The sequence below is a fragment of the Borostomias antarcticus genome, assembly GCF_949987555.1.
Source record: "Borostomias antarcticus genome assembly, chromosome: 5".
NCBI lineage: Eukaryota > Metazoa > Chordata > Actinopteri > Stomiiformes > Stomiidae > Borostomias > Borostomias antarcticus.
This window is the reverse complement of record NC_140238.1, coordinates 33,807,554-33,829,612: the sequence shown is the minus strand read 5'-3', so window position 1 is coordinate 33,829,612 and position 22,059 is coordinate 33,807,554. Positions and strand designations below refer to the sequence as shown.

Here is a 22,059-nt window from a genome sequence, read left to right as displayed (position 1 = left end):
TTACCTGTGGAATAGTATTGTATTTGCATAAGAACTGCTAGTGATAACATGGTTATAGACCCATTCAATTGAACCAATGGAACTTTCAGTCACTAGGGCAACAACATGTTGGTCAGTAATCTGTACTGTAAAGCCTGTGATAAACGGGCAACTTTTTTGGGAAATACTGCCAACAACTCAAGTTGCCCTGATACACTGGTGGCAATGGGCAATGGAAACATAACAAGAATGTTTGTTAATTCAAATTGCATATTGAATCCTCTGGAACCTTACCTGGACCTATCAGAACACGATAGCCGTGTTCAAAATCCTTCCCTATTCCCTATATAGTGCATTATGTAGTTCTTTTTTTTTAGCTTACTCTAGGTTAGGTTAATATCCCGAACGACAATTCCCAACGTTATTCACTCAAAAGACCGGAATCAATCTAATTACAGAAAGTAAACATTTTTATAAAAGTGACCAAATAAATAGTTTGAGCTTACTTTTTAGTTTTACCGTTTTCTCTCAGATAAAGTCTGTTCACACAGAGCCTTTGAGACGAGCATGTTCTCACTTTCCACTGTGTCACGGCTATAAGCGCCACTGAGGGCTGCTGGTAGAGACATGTCTGCACTCTGCACACTTTTCTTTTCAGTCGGCCTTGTGAGCACAGAGATCCTCTATAGGGCATTATATCATTATATCAGCCCAATTAATCAGCCGGCCGATTGATCGGTAGTCCTCTAATTAGCATAGGATTTATTGTTGTTGTTGTGTGCTTATTTTGTTTTATTAAAGTTGATTGTTCTATTGTTCCCCTGCCCTCTCTAGTTGTAACTTTAATAAGGCCATGTTAAACATGACCAGCCCTTTAGTTTAGTATAGTTTAATATTAGTTTAGTATAAATTAGGATTCTACAGACCCCCTAGCTTGTAACCCTGGTTACAATTTGGTCCTTCAATCCCGGATAACATTATAACACCATCACTATGGCTAGCAAGAAGGGACAACTAAATAGTAGCCCTAGGTCCCCAGAAAATGTGCACTCCTGCACGGCACTGACAGCTCTGAGCAAACTCCACCCAAAGCAGTTTCTAAGGGAGAGAAACACAGCATAAGGACAAAGCAAAGCTACGCTGCCCTTACTGCGATGAGGAGCACTGGCTCAACCAATGTGAGAGCTTCAGTAAAATGAGTAAAAAATAAATGGTGGAATGGATCATGGCTAACCGGAGATGTTGGAGGTGTGCACCAGCACAAAGTCTCCGTATGCACCCCGAAGAAGAAGTGCAGCGATTGCCAATCTACTTACCTCAACGTCCTACACGACGTCCACCGATAAAGATGAGCCTGCCGAGCCAGCGGTCATCCAACGTACCGCGGATGTTCACTACTCAGACCCAGCGAAGAGGGGAAGCACAAAGGTGATGCTGAAGATAGTCCGAGTCCATCTACATCATCAAGAGAAAGTATTTGACACCCACCGCTGTTGCAGAGTGTCGCCACAGAACAGGAAGCCAGGGGACTGGTGATGAAGATGAGAGCTTTGCTGGAGAAGGGAGGCTTCAAGCTCCAGCAACAACCCTAATGTCCTTCGTCCCGTGGTCTAATAAAACAAAACAAGGCATCGTGCGTGCGACGTCATCGCGCATGCACAGCAACGATAGGAATCGATAGCGGAATCGTTAAGGATTTTGGCCAACGATTCCAAGGAATCGATTCACTGGGAACCGGTTCTCAACAAGAACCGGTTTTCGATGCGCATCCCTACTGCTTTGTCCACTTTAATTGATAAGACCATAGTAAGGCCACCAGGTGAGGTGGTCAGCCCTTTGGTTTAGCATAGTTTAATATTCGTTTAGTATAAATTAGGATTCTACAGACCCCCTAGCTTGTAACCCTGGTTACACACATTAATATCACAGTGAGTGCAGGCTAGCTAGACCAGCGGTTCTCAAACTGTGTGCTGTGCTGTCGCACATTGGGTGTGCCTTGGGAGCTAGTCAGTCTTATTTATGATGATTTACGTGATAGCTATAATCATATATAATAATAATATTAATAATAATAATAATACACTTTATTTATAGTCACACAAAGCGACAGGTCAATCGCGTAAAACGCGCTTAAGCCGCATGTACACTGTGCGATAAAACCCACGATTCTGAGGTCGTAAGGTGGTCGTGGGTTGTCGCAGACAATCGTAGCTCATCGCAAAATCTGGACTCGCAAGTTGCACAGTGTGAGAAGGTGTACGATCTGCGATTCATTGCTACGACATTCTACAACGAGGCTACGACCTCCCGACAATATCTGGCATGTCAGATATTTTCGTCGTAGATCGCAGATCACGTAGAATGTCAGCCAAGATGAATCGTGGGCGTAATCGGGGCTGACAGAAATCGTATAGTGTGAATACACACGTCGTATGGTCGTATGGTCTTCAGACGTGTGTATTCACACGTCTAAGATTTTTTCAGTCGTACAGTATACAGAAGGCTTAATCCCACAGTACTAGGTCGTAAACGCACCAAATCATCTGACATTCAACCCGCTAGACGTCCTTTAGGCACATGTCTGACACCGTCAGTGACTTGTAGCTCCCTTTGTATGATCGAAACCTGTTGATTGGCTATTGAAGCAAGAACTCACTCGAGGGTTGTGGTATATGGCCAATCTACCACGGGTTGTGTTGCGGTCATAGACCATCGTCGACCAGCCCATCCATGGTAGATTGGCCATATAGGCCTACCGTAGCCCTCGAGTGAGTTCTTGCTTTTATACAACGGTTACATCATTGGGAAACATTTATGGGATAAATACCTGCTATTTCAGCGCCTTAATATCGATTTTAGTGAACTCCGCCAAGAAAGGTAGTTCTTAAAACTATCACGTTGCTATGGAGTTTCAAAACGACGAACAATGAGCCCTAGCAACCAAACGAATGCTGCTGACCAGGCTAGCTAGTAGCTAGTAGCAGGCTAGCTAGTAGCTAGCCATGAACGAAGTGTAGCCTACCTTTGCTGTGCAACTGCGAGTTGCAAAAGTGGTGACGATAAACCGTGGTATAGGCTACAGGACGGATAGAACAACTCAAAATTGACAGTACATGTTTCCATTTTTCTTGAGGAGAAACCACAATGTAACCAACAGACTGTTATGCAATGGAACTAACGTTTTTACAGGCAGTAATAATTGGCGCAGTAATATTTCACATAGAGCGGTAAAGAGGTTTTACCCGCGGTATATCGTGGCATAGGCCTATACAACGGCTCTTAACCAATCAGATTGCGAGGTTGGAACTACCCCTTGTTATGTCCTTTAGCGTACTAGGTGGAAGCATACGATCTGCGCATTCAAACTATTACTGGGTTTTCACAGTGCACAATTTAATAAAATGTTATACTGGAGATATACATTAAAAAGAGATACATTTGTAGTTTTCTTTTAAAACTATTCAGCGAGCTGGCTTCCCTGATATCTATAGTTATTGTGTTCCATAGCTTTGGGCCATAATCCCTGTTGGAGCAAAACGTTTGGTTCTAGGAAACACTACTCATTGACTTTGTCAACATAAGAGATGAAAATGTCCAGTAATTTAAAATGACTGTATTAATTTAGGCATCCATAATTCTGATGAAATGCTTATGCATAAGCGTCAGAAAATTACCCTTATTTACTGATACCATGCTACACTTTCACTTGATCTTTTTGTGAGGAGATTGAGTCAGTCATACAGGCACAGACAGACACAAGTGAGGGGGGACTACCCAGCAGGCAGCCTGTCCTGTTTGTCGCCCACCCCTAAGCTTGCCAGCTGCCTTGTAAAGAGGCAGGTACTTGCTGAAATTGCACCTGTCGTAATTTGTCAATCAGTCCCAAGGCTACTCAACACGTAGCTGCAAAACACATCCGACAAATATTTCCCCTCCCCTTTCCTGGGGGGGGGCATGATATCCATAAGGACACATGTACAGTGCCGTAAGTGTATGTGGCCACCAGGCTACTCAGCAGCTCTCTTTAGGGTTAAGGATTCTTCGAGGACTTCTATAACTATGTTTAGTGGATCACATTCCCCTGGCATTATGCCCAACCTTCCCGTTTTTCCTGATGGTCTCCAGTGTGTTGGTTGCAGTTTGTGAGTCTGACTGGTGTCCCCCCAGGGGCATAGTTTTGGTTGGCCCCGGGGGGCCGAGCGATCAAAGGCAGAGCTCGGGGAGGGCAGGAGGAGTGCAGGAGGAGTGCTGTGTGAGCAGCTGCTAGTGGTGTCTGATGGGAGCTCTGGTTGAGAGTTTCTCTTAAACTAGGGAGCCTTGCTACAGACCCTCTGTCAGGTCATGGTATTATGGAGGTGGTGTGTTTCCAACAGGTGTCACTGCGTTGCTCGTCAGCGTTGCTTCCCCCCTCGCTTGCCCCTCTCTGGATTCGATCTCCGGTCCTCTGACTTACACACGTGACCACGTCCCATAAACACTGCTTTAGTCTGCAGGTGGGTGGTGTTTCCACTGAGGAGAGAGTTTAACCCATTCAACATGGTCACATATTCATATAGAATGTATTATCATGCCCATGACAAGATCGTTATTATATAAGATATTGTTATTATCAACATTAAAAAATACAATCTATTTTTTAAAAACAAGAAATAAAGTTTTCATACATGCAAAGGAGTTTGTTGATAATTCATGTTACCCCTAACCTATTTATGTTTTGCTACTCATGCACTTTGGCACTAGATTATGCTCTTAGTCACTTCAGCACTAGACAATGCTCTTATCACTTGTTTAGAAAGGAGATGCACTTGTGGGTTCTGGCGAGTAGTAGTAGGCCTACACTGACTACCTATGTCAAATGCAATTATTGTAAGTCGCTTTGGATAAAAGCGTCTGCTAAATGACTAATGTAATATAATGCTCTGAGAAAACTGGTCTCTTTCCTTCTGTTTCAGGACCAAATGGATGATGAAGAAAATGTGCTATGGCAACCTTCTCTACTGGCAGGGGCATCCCATACGATAGGATTAAATATGATGCTCTCGTTACGGACACCTGATTTATCCAATGATCTTGCAATGGGAACCTCAACACATGCATCTGCAGTTGGAGGATACATACCCATGCAGCAATGGAGTGACTTCTTACTGAAGGTTAGGCTTTTTATTTATTAATTATGAATTAATTGGTTTATTAATTAATAATTAACCAATCAAGCTCATACACCACTGCCTGGACTGTTACTCCTCCTAGCAGCACCCCTCCTTACCTGGCTGCTCTTGCTCATTAGTGTGCTCCTCTCTGGTCTCTCCTCCGTAATATGTTGGCCAACTTTACACATTTAGTTCCATTAGCCTGTGTGCTTTTCCTAGTTTTGTCTCTGTCCTCCATTTTCTTTTTTGTATAGTATTTAATTTAGTCCATATTTAATTCTCTGTCCATTTAATTTAGTCTATGCTCATGTCTATGCTGGTATGCTCTCTACCCCCCTGGCATGTGTGCTGTGGTGATTGGACAGACCCTGTTAGACTGGCCTGCCCTATGGGGGCTCACCACAGGTCTACAGACTACATGTCTGTGTTAACATATTTCCTCCCATACATGTTTTTGCTTTTAAATGTCTTTGCAATGACATTTCATAACAGTTGACACTGAAACATTCTTTAATTTGGTGGGAGAGACCATTTTATTAAAGTTATAAACTTTCTTAGGATTTAGTCAGTTGCTATGCAGGCATGACACTGGCACAAATCATTCATTGTTCTTTTTTTGAGTGATCAAATCTAATCAAATAATCAAATCCCGTAATGGCTTTCTGCATTCCAATGGCTTTTGATCTTTGTACAGTAAAGCCTTGAGGATATGCCCTGATTGTTTGCAGGTGTGCAGCTACAGAGGCCTAGAACACAGAACACTTACCCCCATTTGACAGTAGGGCCTACGCATTCTAGGGCCACTCTGTTTCTGAGTAGACTACAGATAATTTAGCTACAGTATAGCAAGCTAAACTACCACCAGGTTCAACACTATCTCAGTATTTCTTGCCATATTACAGCACTACTAAGATCTCTGTCTCTTTTAAAGATGTGAGAAGGGAGCCACGTCCAGGTGCCATCCTAACCTAGCCTTCTGAGGACACGAGGAAACGGGACGCAAATGCATTTCTTGTCGTGATTAGTGCCCATGTAGCCTAACAGCCCTCTCCCAGGCTACAAGCATGCATGCATGTGGGAGATATGCTCTTCATGTTCACATTATTTTTGTGACATCAGCATCAAGGCTAAAATCATAAGTGGGTACATGATCACAGGAAGTAGCACAATACTATAGGCTAATTGATGGTAAAATAATAGGCTATGGAATGTATGGTAATAGTATAATCTAATCATAACATCTTAACTGTTATATTACATTTCCTTTACAAACGTCTATTTCCTCACTGAATCATTCGAAATGAATAGTCTATAACATTAATATGGGTCGATATCGGTCACTGAAATCGATGCTTTAGGGTGAAAGACTCGTCTGTCCGCATTACAGCTTTACCCTATCTGCCCTTTTGTTTGCCATCATTTCCTTTCACGGAGCGCAAAACAGTACAAACAGTTGTCTTCCTCAACAAAGCATGTTTTAGTAAATGATCTTGATATAAATCTAGTAGTCTATCCTCTATATCTTCCATTCATTTGTGTGGAGCGTCAGTGTGTGTGGTGACCGCGCAGGCGCTGTGCGTCTCTCTGCTCAGACGGGAGAGAGAGAGAGACACGGTCATGGAGAGCTGGAGAGAGGACTGCTTTCTTTGTGATTTTTAAACTCCTGCTATTCGGATCAATGACACGATTCTTAGTGACCCGTGCACGCCGAAGTTCCCGATGCACTCGAAAACGGCAAGTAGGTGTTCACAGGTGAAGTATAGAGCACTTTTCTCAGCTGAAGGAATAGGATTGCGGTAGCCGGAGATACGAGGCTTCTCTTCTCTGTATGGGAGTCAGAGCTGGAGTGAGACCGTGTTGTCTTCCTACCCACCTCTTGCTGTTTTTTCCATAGCCATAATAATGTGTTTTTTTCTCGGTTATCGTACGGGTGAATATTTATTCGCTTGCATATGCAGAATTGAGTGGGTAAATAGTGTGTTAAAGTTGTGTTCTTGCGGGTCCGCAGCGGAAGGGCCCTGGTGTGTACGGAGTTAGTTCCTCTCCCCTCCCCCATCCCTCTCTCTCTCTGCTGGGCTCGTAGTCGGAGGCCAAGACATGAATGCAGTGAATGTGGGGCTCACTTCAAAGCGTTAGGGAGGGCAGGGAAGGGCTGGAGTAATGCACTCGTAATACCGTTGTAGCCACTAAATAACGGTCTTTAATAAATACCTCCATAGATTACCACGGAACTGTGCGTGTAATCAAACAATAATGTTCTTGAACGTGTTTTTGCCTGGCCCTAGTTTTAATGTGTGTTAGTTAGCCTACTTTTCTGTAGGGTTTTTAGATATTGAATGCTGTTAAGTGGCAGGGAAATATTTAATCAAGCCGTATTCCCATTCACTTGCACTGTATAATGATTGTGTGTTATCTCATATGATTGTCATAACTGTCCAGTGCAGGTTAGGTTTCAGGGCCCTTATTGTCACGTTGTTGTTACTGTGACATTAGTTGATGCATTGTTACGGTGGCAGTAGGTCCTAATTTAATCCTGTTTCAGAACCTACACAACAACAAGGTATCAATTCTGCCCAAATCTGACCTATTAGTCATCTACAGTGATGGTAGCCCAGTGCTTGCTGTAATGCAGAGTTGTCAAAGTCACACCTTTATTGACTGCCTATTATCCGTTTGTGAGAATCCTGATTTGCAGAGTCTGACAGGTCCATTAGACGCTCGTGAGACTCGTCATCAGGTCATGGTGATCCAAGAGCTTGAGATGATCCTTTAGTGTTTCACTGCTCGTCTCAGGTTGAGGTGTAAAAGCGTCTTGGTTCTCTGATGTCCTCGTCCCTCAAGCGCCCAGCAGGGACTGAAATATTGGCCTCAAGGTCGTCCTCTGATGTGATCAGTCAGGGTGCCGGCGCTCCCCACAGCGGCGGTCCTCACAGATGGCGCTCGGGGTCCCCGCTGGCGTGTCCTTTAACCTTGAGAACGCCGGCCCTTTATCTGCGCCCGTCTCCTTCTCAGAGTCGGTTCCTCCACGCCGACGCTGCCCTGAGCGCGTGGCCACGCATGCTAGAACCCAAGAGCTTTTATTCCTCAACACTAATTCAAATTCCTCTTGTGATGATCTAGACTGTTCGCTGTGGGGAATTATTAGTAGAACACACGTCTCAGTGAATTCAATTCATGACACATTGTGAACTTTTTTGTTAAGCATTGATTTATTCAGTGCCCTCTTCTAAAGCTGTAGGGGATATTGAATTTTACTTCCTACAAGTCGTTCAGTCTTTCATTGGATGCGTAGTTGGCTGCTAGGCTACCCAGTGAGGTAATTTATTGCAGTAGCCTACTTTAGTTACAGGGTTGCGTTGAAATATGAGACTTGTGTGAGTTGGACTGTCATGGACTGTGTTTTTATGTTTCACTATTACTATTACTATTATTATTATTATGTTTATTATTATGGTTATTATTATTATAACTCTTGTAAGTATCAAACATGTTCTTCTTATCTCTCTGAGTTTAAACAAGCTGTCTTCTTAATCTCGGTCTGTGAGGATACTTGAATGATTCTTAAAGCTGCATCTCATGTTTTTGTCTTGTTCTTCGCTTGCAGGTGAAATTCTTTGGCAGCGGTATAAGTAGCGGCCTGGATCTACCTGCGGTGCGCGCCGGGTTGTTCTGGGACTGGGCGTATGGACGCTGTGACTATGAGCGTGAGCGACAAGGGGGGCTTCCTGGTGGACCTGGGGGGCAGCTTCACTGAGGATGCCCCCAGACCTCCGGTGCCCGGGGAGGAGGGCGAGCTGGTGTCCAGCGACGGACGCCCGTTCAGCCACGTCTTCTACTCCTCCAAGAACGACGGGCTGAAGAGCGAGGCGTCCACCGCCACCCCCCGGCGCCCGGACCTGGACCTGGGCTACGAGCCCGAGGGCAGCGCCTCCCCCACGCCACCCTACCTGAAGTGGGCGGAGTCCCTTCACTCCCTCCTGGACGACCAGGACGGAATCCACCTGTTCAGAACGTTTCTCAAGCAGGAGGACTGCGCAGACATGCTGGACTTCTGGTTCGCCTGCAGCGGCTTCCGCAAGATCGAGGCCACTGAGGGCAACGAGGAGAAGAAGCTGAAACTGGCGAAAGCAATCTATAAAAAGTACATCCTGGACAACAATGGAATAGTGTCCAGACAGATCAAACCAGCCACAAAGAGCTTCATCAAAGACTGTGTGATGAAGCTGTACATCGATCCGGCCATGTTTGACCAGGCGCAGACGGAGATCCAGACCATGATGGAGGACAACACCTACCCTTTGTTCCTTAAGTCGGACATCTATCTGGAGTACACCCGGACGGGCGGGGAGAGCCCCAAGCTGTTCAGCGACCAGAGCTCGGTCTCTGGGAACGCGAAGGTGTTACCGGGGTATCTGCCAACGCTCAACGAGGACGAGGAGTGGAGGTGTGACCAGGAGCTGGAGAAGCAGTCCGCGTGTGACCCCACCCCTAGCAACCGACTCACCCAGAAGCTGCTCATGGAGTCGGCCCCCCAGCGGGTCACCACCGGCAAGAGGTTCCAGGACGGCCATGAGTACAGGTAAACCCCCCCCCCCCCCCCTACCATGAGTACAGGTAACCCCCCCCTACCATGAGTACAGGTAACCCCCCCCCCCCCCCCTACCATGAGTACAGGTAACACCCCCCGCTGTCTAAAACCCCTCTCTGCTCCACACTCTTAACTACCTCGCTCCTCCTAGCGAGGGCTCAATTAGAAATCAACTCGCCCGCCCCCCTCCTCCTGTGCAAGTGCTGCCTGAAGTTGTAGATGAAACGCAGCCCTGAGTTGATCTCGGTGGACAGCCTGACATGAGAGGGATGTGGGGTAGGGAGAGGAGGGACCTGGAGCTGGGGGGGAGGCAGTGGCCTCTGCTGCCTGTTAAAAGGTCCCTGCAGAAGAGCTCTGTGGTCCCTGCCCCCCCCCCCCCATGCAGAAGAGCTCTGTGGTCCCTGACTGCCCCCCCCCCCCCCATGCAGAAGAGCTCTGTGGTCCCTGACTGCCCCCCCCCCCCCCCATGCAGAAGAGCTCTGTGGTCCCTGACTGCCCCCCCCCCCCCATGCAGAAGAGCTCTGTGGTCCCTGACTGCCCCCCCCCCATGCAGAAGAGCTCTCTGGTCCTTGACTGCCCCCCCCCCCCCATGCAGAAGAGCTCTGTGGTCCCTGACTGACCCCCCCATGCAGAAGAGCTCTGTGGTCCCTGACTGCCCCCCCCCCATGCAGAAGAGCTCTGTGGTCCCTGACTGCCCCCCCCCCCCATGCAGAAGAGCTCTGTGGTCCCTGACTGCCCCCCCCCCATGCAGAAGAGCTCTGTGGTCCCTGGCTGCCCCCCCCCCCCCCATGCAGAAGAGCTCTGTGGTCCCTGACTGCCCCCCCCCCCCTCTGAGAATCTTTTTTGACTGAGGCAAGTGAAGAACAGCAGTAGACAGTCAAAGGAAATATTCTCCATCTAAGGGAGCGGACTGGACCAAAGGGATTACTAAAAGGTGTCCTGGATTTGAAAACGTTCTCACTCATATTACAGTATCTCTTCTGTGCTGAGACACGGCTGCTTCTACATGTCTTCCATTCTCCAGTCAGTAGTGATGAGGTTCGTCATCACGCCGGTGTGTTGATCCATTCATCACATCTCTCTTTCACAGTGTCAGGTCCTTCCATGTGCGTGTGTTATGACCAGGCCTCATCCCTGTTCATCCCTCATCCCTGTCCAACTGGAATTCAAACTGTGCATCCGTGCTTTTGTAGGAATTGCCATGTTCTCTGCCTCAAATCTGTGTGGAAAATATCAATATTTGTAGGGAGATGCTAGAGACATTTTTATAGCTTTTTTTACGGCCTCATTACTCTGCAGCAGTATGTTTCGTCAAGTTGTCTCTCACAGAATCGGCCATTTCTGGCAAGAACGTTGCTTTTACACTCAGGGTAGACTAACTCTCACAGATCTATCGTACATCAACTCGAAAGATGAGAGATTTTCTCTTTACATGTTGGACAAAAATGGTTGTGGGTTGGACCTCCTGCTGAAATGTGTTGTCTACGACAGTGTAATGAAGCCCTGTGGTCTGAAATATTGAACAACATGCTGTGTTTTACTTCATATGTTTAAGGACACAGTGTTCACTGTTGGTATATTCTGGTGCAGAGATGGAGTTGACCCACATTTCTTTCAGTCTTAGACAAACCTTGACATCTTGGAGATGCAGTAGTAGAGGGAATCCATGAAGAGAGAAAGTGCCAGAAGCCGGTTGGTGGTAACTGGGCTGAATAGCAAGAACTTAAAGTCTCTCTCTCTAAATTACGAGTCATTCACTATTTGTTGTGAATTATGTTTGAGTGCAATAGTTCTACTGCTTACATGTGACACCATACAAGACAAGTAGTCTTATGTATTTTCTAATCCTAACCTTTTAAACCACAAAACACTTCTCTTCACCCCACTTCATTGTGAGTGTACTGAATGGCCCCTGGACAAGATTGGATATAATGAGGCAGAGCAGTGCATATTTGAGCTTGTTTTCAAATTATTATTTTATTAGATTCAGTATTTGGCTGGAATTACAAAAAGACAGCCTTCATTTTTAAATACCCTTTTAGCATCACCCTTCGGGTTCTGTGAAACTAAATATTACATAAGTCATATGTATGTTAATGTTTTCAAAGACTCGGTTTACAAACAGACTCGGGTTATAAATTAAAGTGGAATATTTGTCCCATTGTTTAATTTTAAAACATATTGATGTCAAGGCCATGGCTAGAGTTTGTTTTCTCTGTTCTTCATCAAATATGAAGACAATTTTTCACTTCAAGTTTTCATGTTTTCATTCATGGGAATATAATTCTTGTGAGTGTTTTAACCTATCCGTCATGTCAAGTGTGTTATGCTATTCCCCTTTGGAAAATGGATAATTGATGTTTATGACTTGACTGTTTTTAAGTAAAGTCAGATAAGAATGTTATCTCATGATGAGTGACCACAGTGTGTCATGTGCCAGACGGGCTCATTGTTTACGAGCGCTTCTTTGATAATGACCCGTCAGAGGCTGTAGTTTGATAATGACCCATCAGAGGCTGTAGTTTGATAATGACCCGTCAGAGGCTGTAGTTTGATAATGACCCGTCAGAGGCTGGAGTTTGATGATAATGACCCATCAGAGGCTGTAGTTTGATAATGACCCATCAGAGGCTGTAGTTTGATAATGACCCGTCAGAGGCTGTAGTTTGATAATGACCCATCAGAGGCTGTAGTTTGATAATGACCCATCAGAGGCTGTAGTTTGATAATGACCCATCAGAGGCTGTAGTTTGATAATGACCCATCAGAGGCTGTAGTTTGATAATGACCCGTCAGAGGCTGTAGTTTGATAATGACCCATCAGAGGCTGTAGTTTGATAATGACCCGTCAGAGGCTGTAGTTTGATAATGACCCATCAGAGGCTGTAGTTTGATAATGACCCATCAGAGGCTGTAGTTTGATGATAATGACCCATCAGAGGCTGTAGTTTGATGTAAAAGATTGACAATAAGTTAGTTATTACTCTCTGGGTGCAAATAAATAGTCCGACACAAATCCGTGGACCAACCATAGAGCTACAGAGCAGTGGTTTCAGATCAGCTGTTCTGTTAGCCTGAATCTGACATGTTAATCAGGTGATTTGCTCTGTGGGACTGTAGGACCTCAGCTTCACCCAGAACTACGCAGGCTTGCGTCTGTAGGTGTGATGAAGTGCTGCTTTATACAGGTCAGGTAATCTGTTCTGCCCTGACGAAGACCTCTTGGCCGAAACATGGAGGTATTTTTAAATGTTCATCATGAACTAGCCCAATAATAAAGGCTTTTCAATTTTGTACCAGAAGAGCTGCCGTAGTGCTTTAGTTTTTTCTTTTCCGTGGTAATATGACTCCCTGCTAAAGAGCACCTTCGTGGTTCACCTGCCTCAACCCACTTCAGCACTCAGTCTGCTTCAATGAATGTGAAACATTTGGCTGTTATTTCCGTATTTCTGAGAACAAATGGTGCAGGTTGATTGTTGGCTTAGTAAATACTGTTTAACTAGTTTAACCTAGCTAGGAGCACACACACTTCTATTAATAAGCTATTCTCTCAGACGGTGAATGTCTTGTCTGTAAGATTGTTCATGCTGAACCTGCAGGCAGACTGTGCTAGATGGCGCCTGGTCTCGGCCGTCGGGCTGGTGTGTCCGGGCTTTTAAAGCACTTTCAACTCGGTACAACTGTCTTATTCTGGTAACATGACATCTAGGGTAGCCTTCCCATTGAATGTATGAAACATGATGCCCGTTCAGGATGAAATATGCCCCATTTATAACTGTGCATCCTGAAATGCACACCGACCTGAAGCGGAGCAAAGAACTCTAACCCTTCTTCCTCATCTCAAAGAGCTCTAACCCTTCTTCCTCATCTCAAAGAACTCTAACCCTTCTTCCTCATCTCAAAGAGCTCTAACCCTTCTTCCTCATCTCAGCGTGGATCTGAGCGCTCTTCTCCTCGGGCTTCTTCTTCTCTCTCGTGTCTCCGTGTGATTTTGACAACATTCAGATGCACGCTGCTCGGGCCTCAATCAAACCATTCTGGATGGCTTGACTACCGGGACTTATCATCAGAGGCTGAGGTAATCTGTAGACTTCCTCCTCCTCTCAGCCCGAGGCTTACAGGCTCACCAAAAAGTCACTACTTCCAGAGGAACGGCCAAGGATCAGATAGCCAGGAGTCTCTGCCGCTTCCTTTGGTGTGGCCATGAGGGAAGGGGTTTGGGAGTGTGCTTTCTGTAGGGCAGGCAGGCAGGGAGCATCCAGGTCAGGGGGAAAGCCTGCTTTAAAGACGGCTTCCTGCTTGGCGCGTGCCCCCTGCTGTGTGCCCCCCTCCAGCAGGCTGTGGTCGCCTGCTGCTACCCCTCTGGCTGCTTCCCCTCCTACCCTTCCCTTCCGAAGGTTCCTCTCAGAATGTTCCTCTTCATAACGAACCCCGTCCGTTAACGTGCCTCGGTCCCGGTATGCGCTAGCTGCATGTGGCCATGTTTCATCTGAGATACGGGTGAACCATACGTTTTATCCATCGACTGCTTTGATTTGATGAGACTGACTTGTGCTGTCATGGGATGAGTTTGGTTCCCTCTCAGCCCCCCAGCTGTTAATCAATACCTCTCTGTCTCTCAAACCCAACGCTGTTCTCCGCCGGGGGTCTACGCACCTCTCTCTGAAGGGGGTCTACACACCTCTCTCTAAAGGGGGTCTACACACCTCTCTCTGAAGGGGGTCTACACACCTCTCTCTGAAGGGGGTCTACACACCTCTCTCTGAAGGGGGTCTACACACCTCTCTCTGAAGGGGGTCTACACACCTCTCTCTGAAGGGGGTCTACACACCTCTCTCTGAAGGGGGTCTACACACCTCTCTCTGAAGGGGGTCTACACACCTCTCTCTGAAGGGGGTCGACACACCTCTCTCTGAAGGGGGTCTACACACCTCTCTCTGAAGGGGGTCTACACACCTCTCTCTGAAGGGGGTCTACACACCTCTCTCTGAAGTCCTTTTTCTTGTATTTCAATCAAATCAAATCCTTTATTTAACCAGATAGGCATCATTGAGATTAAAATCTCTATTTCAAGAGCGATCTGGCCAAGAAGGCAGCAGAAACAAAGTTAGAACAATAAAAGAAACATAACAACAGACAATACAGAGACATACTTTCACAGCAAGAATCAGTTGTAGGGCAAGTTATCATTTATTATGTATTTATGTCATAAGGGAAAGCTAAAGGAACATTCCAAATAGGTGTTTTTTCATTTCATTTCATTTGATCCTATTTTCATTATATGAGGTTTGTGATGGGCACATTGTGGGCTAAATGTTGTCATTTCAGATAGTTCTCCTAGTAGTTGAGCAGAATAGATATATTTAATCCATCGTTTCATTTTTATTTCTTGCTTTCCCTATACCCAAGCTTAAGGCAAATGTCAAGCATTTTCCCCATGGGTGATTGATTTCACTAGAAGAGTACATGATGTAATCCCATGCTCACAATGTCCATGAGCAGAGCAAGATGGAACTATAGCTCCACTGTTGTGTGTGATATGAAAGTCCTAATCTGCTATGTAGTGATAAACACTGATATGTCTCGGGAATTAGGGGCAGCAGACATGTCAGCCCCTGTTTGGAAAATGCTGCACATGTTCTAAGAAGATTATTTGCATGCGATGTTGAGGTTTTATTCTACACATGCCGTGGAGATTTGCCCCGGATTTTGCATTTAGCCTGTGTTCAACGAACGGCCGCTTTCACCATGTCTCTCTAGAGCAGAGTCTCTCCTGAATGATAACCTCTTTCACCATGTCTCTCTAGAGCAGAGTCTCTCCTGAATGATAACCTCTTACTCCATGTCTCTCTAGAGCAGAGTCTCTCCTGAATGATAACCTCTTTCACCATGTCTCTCTAGAGCAGAGTCTCTCCTGAATGATAACCTCTTTCATCATGTCTCTCTAGAGCAGAGTCTCTCCTGAATGATAACCTCTTTCACCATGTCTCTCTAGAGCAGAGTCTCTCCTGAATGATAACCTCTTTCACCATTTGATTTCTCACCGTCTTGTGATGCAAATGACACTGATTGATGGTTCCATCTGTCATGAATTTAACTCCTATGGTTCTGCGTGTCGTTCCTCCGTGTCGGGGCTACACGGTTCCACGTTCCAACGTTCCACCCCCTTTTACAGGCCTTTCGGCTCCCGTTGGCACCTCGCAGTCACATGGGACATTTTGAGAACGTCTTGAGGGACGTTGTCGTTCTCATTCTTCTGGATTCCGTTGTCATGTGAACAGGCGAAGGGAATCCCGTTCTGATAACGATGAAGGATGTTCGGCCATTGCACAGTTGAATTACAACATCATTTTAAAGCCCAGAATGTGATTGAAGGATTCAATGTGATTGCTTAGTCGAAATACTCTACTTTTGTCTGACCAAGATTCTATATCGATCTATTAGTCGAGCAATAAAGCTTGTTAGACAAAAAATAGGCTGTAGGCTATATAAAATAATTACATGATTTATGTTCAGACTGATGACTAATTTACTTCCAAACATAGCCGTGGGAGCGTATTTTGAGCAGGGTGCTGCTGACAAAAGTCTAAAGTCAATCTCTAAAATGACTCGTTGGTGGCGCTAGAGAGTTCGATGTGTCGACATAGACTTGGTGACACGGGTCACGTGACCGTCCCCGATGAGGCTGCCAAATGTGGCTGCCAAATGTGGTTTTGATATATGAAAACGTGACTGAGATATGACCACACTTCCTGTTTGGTGGTGACGGGGGAACGCTTTGGAAATTCAAAAATCTCACAGCTTTTGTGAGACTTGGTCTGAAGATCATCTGTGCTAATTAAAGTGAAGATTCAAAGAAAATGGTGGCTTGTGATATATCTTTAGACTTTTTCACAAAATCCAATATGGCGGAAATTACCTCATGGGTTGCGTTGAACTCGGCTTGATCCAAGGAATCCAAAGGCACCTGAATGTTGAAAATCAGGCATATGGTTCAGCATGAACGCACCTCCAACTATGACATGTTGGTGGCGCTAGAGTGTTTGAGGTGTCAAGAAGATGAGACTTTCTGACAGGGGACAGGGTGACCTCCGAGAGATGTCCTCCGAGTGTGCCAAATGAGTGTGAATGAATACCTCAAAACGTTGCTGAGATACGACACCGTTTCCTGTTTTAGCACGTCAACGTCAACGTGCTTACCGAGTTTCGTGCAGATTGGTGAAAATTCCTAAGAGGAGATACATTTTAAGTATTTTTCACAAAATTCAAAATTGCAGGAAATCCAATATGGCGGAAAATGGTGCGTTGAACTTGGCTTGAGCCAAGGCCTCCAACGGTACCTCGTTTTCAAAAAGTGGACTTACTGGTTAAAGTTGCGTGCATAAACGCACCTCCAACTTTGACACGTTGGTGGCGCTAGAGTGTTTGAGATGATGACATGAGACTTGATGACAAGAGTCAGGGCACTGTCATGATTGAATGTGCCAAAATGCACAACGTTTTACCGTACGGTTCTATAAGTCAATGGCAGAGGAAGATGATGAAGAATAATAATAAGAAATGGTACCAACACAATGAGGCCCTACGCTGCTTCTCTGCTTGGCCCCCAGTAATAACACAGCTTATGATAAATAACAAATTAGGCCTAATTATAATCAGTGTGCACACTTGAGGTGCTCAGTTGCTAGGCAGAGAGAGAGCTGGTCCTGAACACTTCAGGGAGCCCGAGTTTAAAGATGAAGAGAACGAAGGCCTACTAACATCTTTAATTCATGTTCAGGGAGCAGTTTGAGGAGAGTGTTGAGGGAGAGAGTGTTGAGGGAGGATGAGTCAACGATGGGAGCTGCATTGATGCCTGGAATAAGAATTAATGAATCCTCCCCAGTCTCACTGAACCCTCCTCTCTTGAAGGATATGCGTTGGGATCGTTCAGCGCTCTGAGGGGAAGGGGGAGGGACAGGGCTGGGCCCCTCCTCGTTCTATCTGAATAACATCTGTATCATCACATTTCCATAGTGCTTTAGAACATAATGTACCAATCACCTTTATCAGACGATATTTGCCACCTATAGCCTAGATCTCAATCTGTTCTGTAATACCTCACCTGCTCCATCTGTGCGTTTCTTCCTAGCGATGATATGCATCTTTAGGGAAGAATTTTTACAGCTCACTTATCTGGCCCCCGGGTGATTACTGTTTTTTTGCTTCCCTCTGGAATATGTAGAGAGTGGGTCGTATGCCCACCTCCCTTGTTCGCTGTAAAGCGCATTGTGTTGCCTCTGGGTATGAAATGCGCTTTACAAATAAAGCTTTGATTGATTGATTGATAGTAGGTTTAACGGCTGTGTCTCTGTCCTCTTCCCTTCCCAGACATGCGCCCTGGCGGGAGCCCGTCAACCCGTACTACGTCAACACCGGCTACGCCATGGCGCCCGCCACCAGCGCCAACGACAGCGAGCAGCAGAGCATGTCCAGCGACGCCGACACCCTCTCCCTGACCGACAGCAGCGTGTACGTATCCCACCCGTGTCCCATGTCCTCCCACAAGCACACGCGTGTACCGTGACGAGGGTAGCGTTCCCCGGTGACCTGCTGGTCTGCTGTGCTGATAACATCCCACGGGTTCTAGAATCAGGTTCCACCTGTCTGGACTCAACGAGGCCTTCGTATCAAACCTGAGGTCTGATGGAAGCAGGGAAATGTGGGTAGAAATTCCTCGGGTCCACAATCAGAGAATATAACACATGTTCAGAACAGGATGTGGTGGACCGGTGATGCTGCGCTGGGGAGGTTGAGGGGAGCAGGGAAGGAGAGCAGGTTAGAACCGGGGTAGAACCGGGCTTGAGAAGGGAGAGCAGGGTAGTACCAGGCTTGGGAAGGAGAGCAGGGTAGAACCAGGCTTGGGAAGGAGAGCAGGGTAGAACCAGGCTTGGGAAGGAGAGCAGGGTAGAACCGGTAGAACCGGGCTTGGGAAGGAGAGCAGGGTAGAACCGGGCTTGGGAAGGAGAGCAGGGTAGAACCAGGCTTGGGAAGGAGAGCAGGGTAGAACCAGGCTTGGGAAGGAGAGCAGGGTAGAACCAGGCTTGGGAAGGAGAGCAGGGTAGAACCAGGCTTGGGAAGGAGAGCAGGGTAGAACCAGGCTTGGGAAGGAGAGCAGGGTAGAACCGGTAGAACCAGGCTTGGGAAGGAGAGCAGGGTAGAACCGGTAGAACCAGGCTTGGGAAGGAGAGCAGGGTAGAACCGGTAGAACCGAGCCTGTTCATGGTGGTCAGACCCAGCTGAGGCCCGCTGAGCTCTACCTGCTCCTGCAGACAGATCCTCCCTCTTCCCTGGGAGAGGAAGCACCTCTCCAACCTCTGAGAGACCGTCTGAGAGACCATCTGAGAGACCATCTGAGAGACCATCTGAGGGACCGTCTGAGAGACCGTCTGAGAGACCGTCTGAGAGACCGTCTGAGAGACCGTCTGAGAGACCGTCTGAGAGACCGTCTGAGAGACCGTCTGAGAGACCATCTGCTCATCAGACACCAGTGAACGCTGCTAAACGTCATTACTTATGTTAATTCTACATCTTTAGACTGGGAGTTGGAAGAGGCTGATTATGAGAGAAAAGGACTTGATCCCTTGATCATGTTTCAAAGATAATAGTGACACTATTTACCTTTGTTTAAAGGACGTTACTGTATTCAGTCAAAAGCTCTCCAGATGATGGAAGGAGAAAATGATGATGACACGTGTGACTGGAGCAGGTCCTTCATGGTTCCCTTGAACGAGCGGAACCAGAAGGAACCGCCAGGGATAATTCAGGGACAGAGAGAACAGAGAGAGATTCACCAGGGGATCTTTAGAGAAACATCAAAGGCTTTACAGTTACAGTAGGATGAAAACATGTGTTTGAAGCCGGATATATTAGAGGCCATTATCAGCTGTTTGCTCCAGAGCTCCTGGTCCTGGAGAGAGAGTCCCAGCAGGAACACGGTCACTTGGGATGAACTGAACCTCCAGCCTCGGTGTGACTGTGTGAATGTGTTCTGCTGCTGGGTTAGTGTGACCCAGAGGGGTTAGGGTTAGAGGGTTAGGGTTAGGGTTAGTGTGACCCAGAGGGGTTAGGGTTAGAGGGTTAGGGTTAGGGTTAGTGTGACCCAGAGGGGTTAGGGTTAGAGGGTTAGGGTTAGGGTGAGTGTGACCCAGAGGGGTTAGGGTTAGAGGGTTAGGGTGAGTGTGAACCAGAGGGATGGACAGTCTGCTGCTAGGGAGGCAACACCGCTAGAATGAGAAACCACCATCAAATTTGATTACATTTATCGCAATAAAATTATCACTAAAACCGTGTTTAATTACCATGCTTTGAAAAACTCGGTGTAAATACTGTCCAGCATCAACCAAAGCTAGCAACCGTCTCCCAGACACATTATTTTAATGTTTATGAAAACAATCAGTGCATATTGTATTTGTGGTTTTCAACATAAAACTTGGTGAAATGATGTCAGTGTGTGTATCATTGGTTTTTGACCATTTTCAGCACATTTGAACAATAAGGTGATGATACTGATAACCGTGATCATTATGGTCGTATAATCGTGATGTGAAATGTCTCTACCTGGTTCTCTAACCCACCTCAGGTCATTCAGGTTCTTAGGAGCTTAAATCAAAGACATATTTCAGTCGTCCTTCGTAGTTGGGATCCACCATGGCTGTATTAATAGAACCAGATTAATAGATCCACCATGGATGTATTAATAGAACCAGATTAATAGATCCACCATGGATGTATTTATAGAACCAGATTAATAGATCCACCATGGATGTATTAATAGAACCAGATTAATAGATCCACCATGGATGCATTAATAGAACCAGATTAATAGATCCACCATGGATGTATTAATAGAACCAGATTAATAGATCCACCATGGATGTATTAATAGAACCAGATTAATAGATCCACCATGGATGCATTAATAGAACCAGATTAATAGATCCACCATGGATGCATTAATAGAACCAGATTAATAGATCCACCATGGATGTATTAATAGAACCAGATTAATAGATCCACCATGGCTGTATTAATAGAACCAGATTAATAGATCCACCATGGATGTATTAATAGAACCAGATTAATAGATCCACCATGGATGCATTAATAGAACCAGATTAATAGATCCACCATGGATGTATTAATAGAACCAGATTAATAGATCCACCATGGATGTATTAATAGAACCAGATTAATAGATCCACCATGGATGTTTTAATAGAACCAGATTAATAGATCCACCATGGATGTATTAATAGAACCAGATTAATAGATCCACCATGGATGTATTAATAGAACCAGATTAATAGATCCACCATGGCTGTATTAATAGAACCAGATTAATAGATCCACCATGGATGTATTAATAGAACCAGATTAATAGATCCACCATGGCTGTATTAATAGAACCAGATTAATAGATCCACCATGGATGTATTAATAGAACCAGATTAATAGATCCACCATGGATGTATTAATAGAACCAGATTAATAGATCCACCATGGATGTATTAATAGAACCAGATTAATAGATCCACCATGGATGTATTAATAGAACCAGATTAATAGATCCACCATGGATGTATTAATAGAACCAGATTAATAGATCCACCATGGCTGTATTAATAGAACCAGATTAATAGATCCACCATGGATGTATTAATAGAACCAGATTAATAGATCCACCATGGCTGTATTAATAGAACCAGATTAATAGATCCACCATGGATGTATTAATAGAACCAGATTAATAGATCCACCATGGATGTATTAATAGAACCAGATTAATAGATCCACCATGGATGTATTAATAGAACCAGATTAATAGATCCACCATGGATGTATTAATAGAACCAGATTAATAGATCCACCATGGATGTATTAATAGAACCAGATTAATAGATCCACCATGGATGTATTAATAGAACCAGATTAATAGATCCACCATGGATGTATTAATAGAACCAGATTAATAGATCCACCATGGATGTATTAATAGAACCAGATTAATAGATCCACCATGGATGTATTAATAGAACCAGATTAATAGATCCACCATGGATGTATTAATAGAACCAGATTAATAGATCCACCATGGATGTATTAATAGAACCAGGTTAATAGATCCACCATGGATGTATTAATAGAACCAGGTTAATAGATCCACCATGGATGTATTAATAGAACCAGATTAATAGATCCACCATGGATGTATTAATAGAACCAGATTAATAGATCCACCCTTATATCTGACTTCCTGTTGTGTATTTTGGAATGTGTTTGTTCTAGGGACGGGGTTCCACC

General features: G+C 45.3%; 1 protein-coding gene across 1 annotated transcript in view; it reads left to right on the top strand.

Moving 5' to 3' along the window:
* Positions 1–6,782: 6,782 nt before the first annotated feature.
* The window catches only part of axin1 (axin 1), a 29,327-nt gene continuing 14,050 nt past the window's right edge, over positions 6,783–22,059 (top strand). Inside the window, exons 1-4 of the mRNA XM_084437776.1 lie at positions 6,783–6,881; positions 8,734–9,708; positions 18,088–18,228; positions 22,045–22,059. The exon at positions 22,045–22,059 is cut by the window's right edge and continues 82 nt beyond it. Coding sequence (XP_084293902.1) covers positions 8,813–9,708; positions 18,088–18,228; positions 22,045–22,059 — 1,052 coding nt within the window. The 5' untranslated portion in view covers positions 6,783–6,881; positions 8,734–8,812. The remainder of the gene's footprint in view (positions 6,882–8,733; positions 9,709–18,087; positions 18,229–22,044) is intronic.